The 13639-nt window shown below is 50.6% G+C and overlaps 1 protein-coding gene across 5 annotated transcripts in view; it reads right to left on the minus strand.

Moving 5' to 3' along the window:
• KALRN (kalirin RhoGEF kinase) overlaps positions 1-13639 on the minus strand; it is a 162374-nt gene that overhangs the window by 69909 nt on the left and 78826 nt on the right. For all 5 annotated transcript variants that reach the window (XM_044296507.1, XM_044296509.1, XM_044296508.1 and 2 more), the window contains exons 22-31: positions 11515-11581; positions 10013-10122; positions 9445-9514; positions 8081-8170; positions 7915-8007; positions 7381-7492; positions 7098-7288; positions 5885-5986; positions 5296-5438; positions 4374-4476 (exon numbers count right to left, since the gene is read on the minus strand). In XM_044296507.1, the coding sequence (XP_044152442.1) occupies positions 4374-4476; positions 5296-5438; positions 5885-5986; positions 7098-7288; positions 7381-7492; positions 7915-8007; positions 8081-8170; positions 9445-9514; positions 10013-10122; positions 11515-11581 (1081 nt within the window). The remainder of the gene's footprint in view (positions 1-4373; positions 4477-5295; positions 5439-5884; positions 5987-7097; positions 7289-7380; positions 7493-7914; positions 8008-8080; positions 8171-9444; positions 9515-10012; positions 10123-11514; positions 11582-13639) is intronic.

A 13639-nucleotide genomic window follows, 5' to 3' on the forward strand; every position in this document is an offset into this window, starting at 1 on the left:
GAGTTCTGATACTTTCAGCTAATATGCAGATTAGGCCTTTAGGGCAATAAGGGCATCGTCATTGCTCTTGTCGCTCCTAAGCTCCACCTCCTGCTGTGGCCAGCCCTTCCCTCGTTGCTTTGAGTAACATCCCCAGGCAGCGGAATAGGGAGGTCGCTGGAGACAGATTTCCTGTAAGGCTCCATTCACACGTCCGTGGTGTGTTGCGGACCCGCATGCACCCGCCCGGCACCCCTATAGAAATGCCTATTCTTGTCTGCAGCTGCAGACAAGAATAGGACATGTTCTATCTTTTGCGGAGCTGCGGACCCGAAGATCGGGGCCGCGCTCCGCAAATGTGGATGCGGACAGCGCACTGTGTGCTGTCCGCATCCATTCCGTCCCCATAGAGAATGGATGGGTCCGCACACATTACGCAGAATTGCGGAACGGATGCGGACCCATTTGTGGACGTGTGAATGGAGCCTAAGATCTCTGCAAAAAAGAACCTGAAAACTCATCCTGACCCAAACCTTCGCACTGCTGAGGGGTTGTTACTGTATATCAGTACAGGTAAGAACTATCAGCCCAGAGACCAGCATAGCAGATACCTGTGCTGCAGAGGTGTTTAGCTTACAATTACCTCCAATTCACTGACAGCAAACCGAGATCTTAAATGATGAGGAATAAATAAGTGCATTAACAACTCTGAAGCCTGAGTCACGATATTAAATAGGTCAGAGTAAGGCTGCGTTCACACCGGCATTTTGGCTTTCCAGCCCGTTCAGGGCTCAGCGGACCAAAATAGATCAGTTATTCCCTAATGCATTCTGAATAGAAAAGGATCCGCTCAGAATCCATCAGTTTGCCTCCGATCCGTCTCCATTCCGCTCTGGAGGCGGAAACCAAAACGCAGTTTTTTCTGTCCGCAATGTGGTGCAGCGCAAGACGGATCCGTCCTGGCTATGCTACAGATAATACAAACGGATCCATTCTGAACGGATGCAGACGGCAGTATTATCTGTACGGATCCGTCTGTGCAGATCATGACGGATCCGCACCAAACGCGAGTGTGAAAGTAGCCTAATGTAAATAAAAATACAGTCTATTGCCCCCTGTTATCAGCCATTTCAGGGGAGAGGATGACTGTAGGACAGGAGAATACAGTCTACTGCCGGCTGTTATCAGCCATATCAGGGGAGAGGATGACTGTAGGACAGGAGAATACAGTCTATTGCCCCCTGTTATCAGCCATTTCAGGGGAGAGGATGACTGTAGGACAGGAGAATATAGTCTATTGCCCCCTGTTATCAGACATTTCAGGGGAGAGGATGACTGTAGGACAGGAGAATACAGTCTATTGCCTCCTGTTATCAGCCATTTCAGGGGAGAGGATGACTGTAGGACAGGAGAATACAGTCTATTGCCCCTGTTATCAGCCATTTCAGGGGAGAGGATGACTGTAGGACAGGAGAATACAGTCTATTGCTTCCTGTTATCAGTCATTTCAGGGGAGAGGATGACTGTAGGACAGGAGAATACAGTCTATTGCTCCCTGTTATCAGCCATTTCAGAGGAGAGGATGACTGTAGGACAGAAGAATACAGTCTATTGCCCCCTGTTATCAGCCATTTCAGGGGAGAGGATGACTGTAGGACAGGAGAATACAGTCTATTGCTCCCTGTTATCAGCCATTTCAGGGGAGAGGATGACTGTAGGACAGGAGAATACAGTCTATTGCCCCCTGTTATCAGCCATTATCAGGGGAGAGGATGACTGTAGGCAGGGAGAATACAGTCTATTGCCCCTGTTATCAGCCATTTCAGGTAGAGGATGACTGTAGGACAGAGAATACAGTCTATTGCCCCCTGTTATCAGCCATTTCAGGGGAGAGGATGACGTAGGACAGGAGAATACAGTCTATTGCCCCCTGTTATCAGCCATGTTCAGGGGAGGAGGATGACTGTAGGACCAGGATAATACAGTCTATTGTCCTCCTGTATCAGCCATTCAGGGGAGAGGATGAACTGTAGGACAGGAGATACAGTCTATTGCTCCCTGTTATCAGACATTTCAGGGGAGAGGATGAACTGTAGGAACAGGAGAATACAGTCTATTGCTCCCTGTTATGCAGACATTTCAGGGGAGGAGGATGACTGTAGGACAGGAGAATACAGTCTATTGACTCCTGTATTCAGCCATGTTCAGGGAGGATGAACTGTAGGACAGGAAAGACAGGCTAGTTGCCTCCTGTATCAGCCATTTCAGAGGGAGAGGATGACTGGTAGGACAGGAGAATACAGTCTATTGCCCCTGTTATCAGCCATTTCAGGGGAGAGGATGACTGTAGGACAGGAGAATACAGTCTATTGCTCCCTGTTATCAGCCATTTCAGGGGAGAGGATGACTGTAGGACAGGAGAATACAGTCTATTGCTCCCTGTTATCAGCCATTTCAGGGGAGAGGATGACTGTAGGACAGGAGAATACAGTCTATTGCCCCTGTTATCAGCCATTTCAGGGGAGAGGATGACTGTAGGACAGGAGAATACAGTCTATTGCCCCTGTTATCAGCCATTTCAGGGGAGAGGATGACTGTAGGACAGGAGAATACAGTCTATTGCTCCCTGTTATCAGCCATTTCAGGGGAGAGGATGACTGTAGGACAGGAGAATACAGTCTATTGCTCCCTGTTATCAGCCATTTCAGGGGAGAGGATGACTGTAGGACAGGAGAATACAGTCTATTGCTCCCTGTTATCAGCCATTTCAGGGGAGAGGATGACTGTAGGACAGGAGAATATCAGCCATTTCAGGGGAGAGGATGACTGTAGGACAGGAGAATACAGTCTATTGCCCCTGTTATCAGCCATTTCAGGGGAGAGGATGACTGTAGGACAGGAGAATACAGTCTATTGCCCCTGTTATCAGCCATTTCAGGGGAGAGGATGACTGTAGGACAGGAGAATACAGTCTATTGCTCCCTGTTATCAGCCATTTCAGGGGAGAGGATGACTGTAGGACAGGAGAATACAGTCTATTGCCCCTGTTATCAGCCATTTCAGGGGAGAGGATGACTGTAGGACAGGAGAATACAGTCTATTGCTCCCTGTTATCAGCCATTTCAGGGGAGAGGATGACTGTAGGACAGGAGAATACAGTCTATTGCCCCCTGTTATCAGCCATTTCAGGGGAGAGGATGACTGTAGGACAGGAGAATACAGTCTATTGCTCCCTGTTATCAGCCATTTCAGGGGAGAGGATGACTGTAGGACAGGAGAATACAGTCTATTGCCCCCTGTTATCAGCCATTTCAGGGGAGAGGATGACTGTAGGACAGGAGAATACAATCTATTGCTCCCTGTTATCAGCCATTTCAGGGGAGAGGATGACTGTAGGACAGGAGAATACAGTCTATTGCTCCCTGTTATCAGCCATTTCAGGGGAGAGGATGACTGTAGGACAGGAGAATACAGTCTATTGCCCCCTGTTATCAGCCATTTCAGGGGAGAGGATGACTGTAGGACAGGAGAATACAGTCTATTGCCCCCTGTTATCAGCCATTTCAGGGGAGAGGATGACTGTAGGACAGGAGAATACAGTCTATTGCCCCCTGTTATCAGCCATTTCAGGGGAGAGGATGACTGTAGGACAGGAGAATACAGTCTATTGCCCCCTGTTATCAGCCATTTCAGGGGAGAGGATGACTGTAGGACAGGAGAATACAGTCTATTGCCCCCTGTTATCAGCCATTTCAGGGGAGAGGATGACTGTAGGACAGGAGAATACAGTCTATTGCCCCCTGTTATCAGCCATTTCAGGGGAGAGGATGACTGTAGGACAGGAGAATACAGTCTATTGCCCCCTGTTATCAGCCATTTCAGGGGAGAGGATGACTGTAGGACAGGAGAATACAGTCTATTGCCCCCTGTTATCAGCCATTTCAGGGGGAGGATGACTGTAGGACAGGAGAATACAATCTATTGCTCCCTTTTATCAGCCATTTCAGGGGAGAGGATGACTGTAGGACAGGAGAATACAGTCTACTGCCCCTGTTATCAGCCATTTCAGGGGAGAGGATGACTGTAGGACAGGAGAATACAGTCTATTGCCCCCTGTTATCAGCCATTTCAGGGGAGAGGATGACTGTACGACAGGAGAATACAGTCTATTGCTCCCTGTTATCAGCCATTTCAGGGGAGAGGATGACTGTAGGACAGGAGAATACAGTCTATTGCCCCCTGTAGTGCGCTTCGATGGGACGAGTGTCTGGAAGACCTCCATGCCCACCATAAACTGTCATCACCACTACAAGTCGGGGTCTCTCTTGCATTGCTTTCATGTTTGCCAGCGTACAAGACGGGTCTATCACAGGGTGCAGGGTTTGGGGTCTTACCTTGTCGCTGTCCACAGTGTTCTGTGACGTCCGCGATGCGATAGAGATGGTGTCCGGCTGGCTGCTGCCGTCCCCCTGACTGTCCAGATCCTCCAATCCATCCCTGCAAGGAAAAGACACAACTATCAGCTGTACAATGAAATGTGCATCTGCCCCTCGTCCCCAGACTCTGCCCGTACAGACTGTGTCCATCTAGATCCTGCACCATCCCCACATTCTGCTGTTTAGGACGCCCAGAACCTACCCCTCTGAATCCTGCCCCCCAGACCTTGCGCCCCTGGACTTGCAACCTTCTTCCATTCCCTGCCCTCCTAGATGACAAGATGGTGTCACCCCCTTAGTCCCTGCATTCATCCCTCACATAAAAGTATTATCCCCAGTCTCCTCTGTGCCATATCATATCTGGGAAAGCTGGGTGATGTCCATTACGGCTCTGCTAGACCTGTCAGCCATTCTTCCCACAGTCCAGTATCACACACTGTATGTGGCAGTATGGGAGCGGGGGCAGTTCATGTATGTAAGTAGCCATCAGGACTCTGGGAAAGCTGGGTGATGTCCATTACGGCTCTGCTAGACCTGTCAGCCATTCTTCCCACAGTCCAGTATCACACACTGTATGTGGCAGTATGGGAGCGGGGGCAGTTCATGTATGTAAGTAGCTATCAGGACTCTGGGAAAGCTGGGTGGAGGAGAGGATCGGCTCCTGTCAGTATTGCAGAGGGGCATCCACAGCTACACCCGAGCTAGGAGACAGCCCTGGTGCACAGAGGCCAGCGGCAGAGACATGGCCCAGGCTATGGCCGTCCTGAAAGTGCCGCTGAACCTTAAGTGCCATCTCATTGTGTGCTGGGACTTCTAGTTCCACAAACTATGCACATTCACGATTCCATCTACGGCGGCTGCGTCTCTGCGCGACTCTTACCTCTTGCTGTTGTTCCTCTGCTTGGCCGGGGTCTTCGGGGGATGGACCGGCTCCTTTAGGGCGCCCTTCAGATGGATCATCCTCTCCTGGATCACCTCTCGGATGTTTTTGATCCATTCCTGTTTTACTTCTAAACTTGATGCCTACAGACAAAGGAGACGTCAGAGCCGAAGAGCAGCGGCTCCGCACCAGACGCACGCGCAGAGAAGAGCGCAAGATGCGCCACATACTAAGCCACTGTTTTCAGTTCCATCATGACCTCCCCTCCTGCACTGCAGTCTTAATTCAGTGCTTATGTCATGCCTTACACTCCTGTCACACTACTGCAGTTACATCATATCTTATGCTCCAGTCACCTCCAAAGCTGCAGTCACAATTCTGCTCACTATCCCTTGATATCAGCCAGCCCTGAGCGCCTATACAGATGCTGACAGGTAGCAGTCACTGGAGCGCCAGGTGAGTTTATGCAGGGAAAGTAGCAGGGTTGTGAGGGCAGCTTCAGCTGTGACTGGAGTATATGAATCAGGTCTAGTGGAAAGTGCAAAAAAAAAAAAAAAAAGGAATCTGACAGAATTCATGAGGAACGAACCTTCAGCACGGTTTTATTATCGGAGGATGGCGTGCGACCCGACCACAAGGCGAATTTACAAGAGTCCCCTTCCACGTGCTCCGTCACCCCCAGCTCAGAGGTCTGGAAGAAAGAGGAAGAACAAACGAGCTGCATCCCGGGCAGAGACAAGAGGGCGCTCGTGCCCGCACCAAACTTATCGCTACAGCATCCGTTCAACCAGCAGGTCTAGTGGCGCTCTACTACAGGTGGGTGTGGCTAAGGAGTGGCGAAAACAGAACGGAGTCACGGAGACGAGAGCGGTGACCGAATTTATAAACCTCACGGACATGTACCCTGGATGCCTACCCTGGATGCCGCCATCACCGGTGACAAACAGCAGCAGCAAGGGGTGTCAGGCTGCTTACAGGGTTCCTTATATTAACTTACCATTAGTTATCTCTGCTGTCTGTCAGTGAATGGAAGCACTCATGCCTTAAAAATCTGTTCTCACCTAAGGGTATGTTCACACAGCTGAGGGGCTGTCACAGTTACATCAGTGTAGATAATCCTCAGTCAGATAAACACTGATATGTTGTTACAATGTATCAAAGAAGGTAACACAAATCCATCAAAAGTCCAGGTGTTTATATCACAGACGATTATCTACACTGGCTGCAAATGTAGCAAACCCTCAGCTGCAATCAATCAGGACAGGTTTTCTGCCCTGCCCCCATGTCTAATACCCCACCCCATGATAAATTCCGCCTACAGTGTACTGATAACACCCCTCCCCATGGTTGACACCCCACCTTCATTATAAATCACTGATGCCCCACCCCCATGGTGTATTGGTAACACCCCTCCCCATGGTTGACGCCCCACCTTCATTATAAATCACTGATGCCCCACCCCCATGGTGTATTGTAACACCCCTCCCCATGGTTGACGCCCCACCTTCATTATAAATCACTGATGCCCCACCCCCATGGTGTATTGTAACACCCCTCCCCATGGTTGACGCCCCACCCCCATTATAAATCACTGATGCCCCACCCCCATGGTGTATTGGTATCACTTTTCCCCATGGTTGACACCCCACCCCCATTATAAATCACTGATGCCCCACCCCCATGGTGTACTGGTAACACCCCTCCCCATGATGAATATCTACCGCCCTGCCCCCATGGAGTACTGATAACAGCCCGCCCCCACGGTTGAAGCCCCACCCCCGCGGATCTGCGGTGGTTCTTACCAGCAGCTTGTTCTTGTAGACATATTTCGTGTGTCCCGTCGAGTCCTTGATCTCTTTGCTGAACACCAAGGAGATTTCGAACAGGAAGAGGTGCCGGTCCCGCCCCTTGCGGATCAGAGATTTGGGGTCCCAGACCTGGAAGGAATCCTGGAGGATGAGCTCGCCCTGAACATCCAGGTTCTCGTCAAACCCTTAAAAACAACACAGAGAGTTAGAGGGAGGCTGAAGGCGTCATAGCATTGCTGAGACTTGTAGTTCCCGCAGTGCTCGCGGCAGTAGTCACCTTCCAGCATGCTGACGTGCATGGCGTCGTTGGCCCTCTTCGGCACGCTGAGCATCACCTCCAGGCCGTCCTTAATCTCGCCTTTGCCCTCCTCACAGCAGGTCAGAAGCTCCTAGAGGAGGAGACAGAGACGGAGGTAAGAGAATCCGCACGGAGCCGAGTCCACCAAATATTTATCTCATCGGCAATGGAAACTGTAACACAGACACGAAACGTGCGAGTGTCCCCCACCCCCACCAACGGGAGCAGAGACCCCGCACACAAGGAGGAGTAATAGTGTGACAGCTGACCCCCAGATACACTACACTCACATCCAGAGCTGCACCGAGCCCTCATCAGCAGAAAGGCTGCAGTCTGCTGGATACCGGGAGGAAGAGGGCCTGACATAAAACACTGTGCAGCTCTGGATGTGACTGGAGTATGAGCAGGGTTTCTCTGGATTAGATGGGTGTTGTTGTCACCCGTAGGATTTGCTGCAGGGCTGTGGTGCCTGTGGGGAGTTGTCATTTCCAGGGATGATGGGGGGGGTCGTACCTTGAGCAGCAGCTGGTACTTTGTGATCCTTTGCACGGGTTTGATGAGATACGAGGAGATGGAATTGGCCAGTCCGTGTCTTTGCTGGATCTCCTATAACGGAGAGCAGACTGGGTGAGCAGGAGGCCGCGGACGCGTAGACAGCGCACATGGCGGCCATACTTACATCAAAGAAGGCGCCGGCGTGTTCCAGGATCAGCTGACTGGAGTCCGGCTTATTCTTACAGTACGTGACATACATGTGAAACTTGTCCGCCTGGAAGAGGAGTCCAGCAGGTTATACATCAGCGACCCTATACACGTCCTGTATCCCATCATCAGCGACCCTATACACGTCCTGTATCCCATCATCAGTGACCCTATACACGTCCTGTATCCCATCATCAGCGACCCTATACACGTCCTGTATCCCATCATCAGCGACCCTATACACGTCCTGTATCCCATCATCAGCGACCCTATACACGTCCTGTATCCCATCATCAGTGACCCTATACACGTCCTGTATCCCATCATCAGCGACCCTATACACGTCCTGTATCCCATCATCAGTGACCCTATACACGTCCTGTATCCCATCATCAGAGACCCTATACACGTCCTGTATCCCATCATCAGCGACCCTATACACGTCCTGTATCCCATCATCAGCGACCCCATACAGGTCCTGTATCCCATCATCAGCGACCCCATACACGTCCTGTATCCCATCATCAGCGACCCTATACACGTCCTGTATCCCATCATCAGCGACCCTATACACGTCCTGTATCCCATCATCAGCGACCCTATACACGTCCTGTATCCCATCATCAGCGACCCTATACATGTCCTGTATCCCATCATCAGCGACCCTATACATGCCCTGTATCCCATCATCAGTGACCCTATACACGTCCTGTATCCCATCATCAGCGACCCTATACATGTCCTGTATCCCATCATCAGCGACCCTATACATGTCCTGTATCCCATCATCAGTGACCCTATACACGTCCTGTATCCCATCATCAGCGACCCTATACATGTCCTGTATCCCATCATCAGCGACCCCATACACGTCCTGTATCCCATCATCGCTGACCCTATACACGTCCTGTATCCCATCATCAGCGACCCCATACATGTCCTATATCCCATCATCGCTGACCCTATACATGTCCTATATCCCATCATCGCTGACCCTATACATGTCCTGTATCCCATCATCGCCGACCCTATACATGTCGTATACCCCATCATCGCCGACCCTATACATGTCGTATACCCCATCATCGCCGACCCTATACATGTCCTGTATCCCATCATCGCAGACCCTATACATGTCGTATACCCCATCATCGCCGACCCTATACATGTCGTATACCCCATCATCGCCGACCCTATACATGTCGTATACCCCATCATCGCCGACCCTATACATGTCGTATACCCCATCATCGCCGACCCTATACATGTCGTATACCCCATCATCGCCGACCCTATACATGTCGTATACCCCATCATCGCCAACCCTATACGTATAATTACCCAGGTGACAAAGCAGTGTCCGACATCCTCAGGAAGTTGCTCATATTTTTCCAACTCTTTTAAAAAGATGCTGAGGAGAAGCAGAGGATTCTGGGTGAGAAGGGGACGCACGGTATACGGTATATACATAGAGAAGAACGCCGTCCACTATACGATCTGAGACGCTGGGATCATTGTAAGGAGTGTACTGCTCTGAGCTGAGGGTTTGTTACAGATGTATCCAGTCTTGAGAATCCTCCATCAGAAACAGCCTGGACGCCACAGACTGAAACATTGTAACAAACCAGAGAAGAGGCGTGCGCTGCTGTGCTCAGCTCACAAATCATTGTCTAGTCTGGATACAAGCCCAGGATTACTGCATTTGAATGGAAACCAGAGTTTTCCTATTCACTGACAGCAAGCAGAGATCTTGGAAGTGGTGAGAAAGTGAAAGTTTATTATAAAGTTGCAGATTATTGCATTAACCAGAGCAGACAACAGCGGGACCTGCAGTATATGGTTATAAATGTCACATGACACTAAAGGGGGGAGGGGACCCCGAGAAGGACCCCGATCCCCGAGGACTCACTTGTTGTGAAAATCGTAGATTTCCTGAATGTTCCCAAAAATAATGTGCTCCTTATTAACAATCCCGGAGGGGATCTCCTCCACACCACTGGTCATCTCCCACAGGTACGTCTGCAAGAGAGGGGGCCACACAGGTATGAGACGGAGACACGGACAGACGGACGGACGGACGGATAGGAGATAAAGAGATAATAGATAGGATAAATACTCCACGCAGCGTTTCGGTCGGCACACTGGAACCTTCCTCCAGCAAGGTGAATAAAAGGCACACATATTTTACTCTTTTGCGTGGGATATTAATTCTTGCATTTTTGGAGATTGGATCGCTTCAACATCCGCTGGCACCATCTGTCGGTTGACCTGCGGTGCCGCTCACACTATTATTTTTGCTATTGATAATTGTCACAACCTGTGGGGGGGGGGGGGGGGGGACAGTAACGGCCTGGAAACTAGGGACGGAACAGGTCACCTCCTAGACAGCCCTGATCGGGGCCCTGACCACCTATCAATATGAATAGGCCGTGAAGGTAGGAATATTCGTATGCTGGATACCTAGGCCCTCATGTCCCTATAAGGCCACATTCACACTACAGTGTTTGGTCAGTGATTTCCATCAGTGATTTGTGAGCCAAAACCCGAAGTGGAGCCTCCACAGACATGAGGTAAAAGGGAAAGATCTGCTCCTGTTCTGTGTTTAGAGTTGCACCTGGTTTTGGCTCACAAATCACTGATGGAAATCACTGACCAAACACTGAAGTGTGAACGAGGCCTAAGTCCCTGGAATGAGGTTAGGAGCAGAGACAACCCCTTCCTCCCGAGATGGACGAAAGGAAGTCTCTGTCTCAGGCAAGACTTATCTGAAAGTAGAAAACTGGCGACTGCAGAAGTCGCACAGAGCGCGACCGAGCGGCCAGAGCTACGACCGAGCGGCCAGAGCTACGACCGAGCGGCCAGAGCTACGACCGAGCGGCCAGAGCTACGACCGAGCGGCCAGAGCTACGACCGAGCGGCCAGAGCTACGACCGAGCGGCCAGAGCTACGACCGAGCGGCCAGAGCTACGACCGAGCGGCCAGAGCTACGACCGAGCGGCCAGAGCTACGACCGAGCGGCCAGAGCTACGACCGAGCGGCCAGAGCGCGACCGAGCGGCCAGAGCTACGACCGAGCGGCCAGAGCTACGACCGAGCGGCCAGAGCTACGACCGAGCAGCCAGAGGACGACCGAGCAGCCAGAGGACGACCGAGCAGCTAGAAGGGAGGAAGACAATCTATAAACCGCACCTCCAAGAGCGAGAAGCGGCTACTAATGGGGAAGGTAAATTACCAACAAGCAACACCTGAAGCAAGGGGGGGGGGGGGGGCATTCACGAAAACACAGACACAATAAGAGCCACAGGGAACTTGTCAATTTAACCCACGAGTTGCCAGTCTCTCCGATCTCCTGGTACCTGCCACAGGAACGTCCAAGACAATAATAGACAGATAATAGACAGATAATAGATACCTCCATACACTCGTGCAGGTCTCGGACGTAAGCTTTCTCTGTCTGGAGAAGTTCAGCCATTATAAACCTGACGAAGAAGGATTAACGTTACCATTAGCGTCACTGGGGTTAGGCTACTTTCACACTTGCGGCAGAGTCATCCGGCGAGCAGTTCCATCGCCAGAACTCCCTGCCGGATCCGTCAAAACGCATGCAAACTGATGGGATTTGTCAGCCCAATCAGGATCCTGATCCATATGACAAATGCATTGAAATGCCGGATCCATCTCTCCGGTGTTCTGGAATTTTGGCCGGGGATAAAACCGTAGCACGCTGCGGTATTATCTGCGTCCGGAAAAGTGAAAAAGACTGAACTGAAGACGTCCTGATGCCTCCTGAGCGGATCGCTCTCCATTCAGAATGCAGGGGGACAAAACGGATCCGTTCTTTTCCGGTATTGAGCCCCTAGGACGGAACTCAGCGCCGGAAAAGAATAACACTAGTACCCTTATACTGGTCACTGAGGTTATACTGATATCAGACTGGTCAATGGTGTCATAATGGACACTGTCATACTAGATACTGGTTTAATACTGGTCCTGGGTTACATGGAGGGCAGTTTTATCTTCCTCCTGTGATGTTGTCGCATCATTTCCATATAAAGATCCATCATCATGGAAAGACAGAGGAGATCAGCGGCGCCAGGATGCTTGTCTGCTGCTCTGAGGGGTGAATCCTGGTACCTGACCCCTGACGTTCCCTCCCTCAGAGGTCAGGAGTGAAAAGGGATCACTGGGATGAATCGACACGGGGCCCCGAGCTCTCATACTGCACCCCATTAATACATAAACAGGGGCCCGAGCTCTCATACTGCTCCCCATTAATACATAAACAGGGGCCCGAGCTCTCATACTGATCACGAATTAATACATAAACAGGGGCCCGAGCTCTCATACTGATCCCCATTAATACATAAACAGGGGCCCCGAGCTCTCATACTGATCCCCATTAATACATAAACAGGGGCCCCGAGCTCTCATACTGATCCCCATTAATACATAAACAGGGGCCCGAGCTCTCATACTGATCCCCATTAATACATAAACAGGGGCCCCGAGCTCTCATACTGATCCCCATTAATACATAAACAGGGGCCCGAGCTCTCATACTGATCCCCATTAATACATAAACAGGGGCCCGAGCTCTCATACTGATCCCCATTAATACATAAACAGGGGCCCCGAGCTCTCATACTGATCCCCATTAATACATAAACAGGGGCCCGAGCTCTCATACTGATCCCCATTAATACATAAACAGGGGCCCCGAGCTCTCATACTGATCCCCATTAATACATAAACAGGGGCCCCGAGCTCTCATACTGCTCCCCATTAATACATAAACAGGGGCCCCGAGCTCTCATACTGATCCCCATTAATACATAAACAGGGGCCCGAGCTCTCATACTGATCCCCATTAATACATAAACAGGGGCCCCGAGCTCTCATACTGATCCCCATTAATACATAAACAGGGGCCCGAGCTCTCATACTGCTCCCCATTAATACATAAACAGGGGCCCGAGCTCTCATACTGCTCCCCATTAATACATAAACAGGGGCCCCGAGCTCTCATACTGATCCCCATTAATACATAAACAGGGGCCCCGAGCTCTCATACTGATCCCCATTAATACATAAACAGGGGCCCCGAGCTCTCATACTGCTCCCCATTAATACATAAACAGGGGCCCCGAGCTCTCATACTGATCCCTATTAATACATAAACAGGGGCCCGAGCTCTCATACTGCTCCCCATTAATACATAAACAGGGGCCCGAGCTCTCATACTGATCCCCATTAATACATAAACAGGGGCCCGAGCTCTCATACTGATCCCCATTAATACATAAACAGGGGCCCGAGCTCTCATACTGCTCCCTATTAATACATAAACAGGGGCCCGAGCTCTCATACTGCTCCCCATTAATACATAAACAGGGGCCCCGAGCTCTCATACTGATCCCCATTAATACATAAACAGGGGCCCCGAGCTCTCATACTGATCCCCATTAATACATAAACAGGGGCCCGAGCTCTCATACTGCTCCCCATTAATACATAAACAGGGGCCCCGAGCTCTCATA

Source organism: Bufo gargarizans, chromosome 6 (assembly GCF_014858855.1).
Source record: "Bufo gargarizans isolate SCDJY-AF-19 chromosome 6, ASM1485885v1, whole genome shotgun sequence".
Taxonomy (NCBI): Eukaryota; Metazoa; Chordata; class Amphibia; order Anura; family Bufonidae; genus Bufo; species Bufo gargarizans.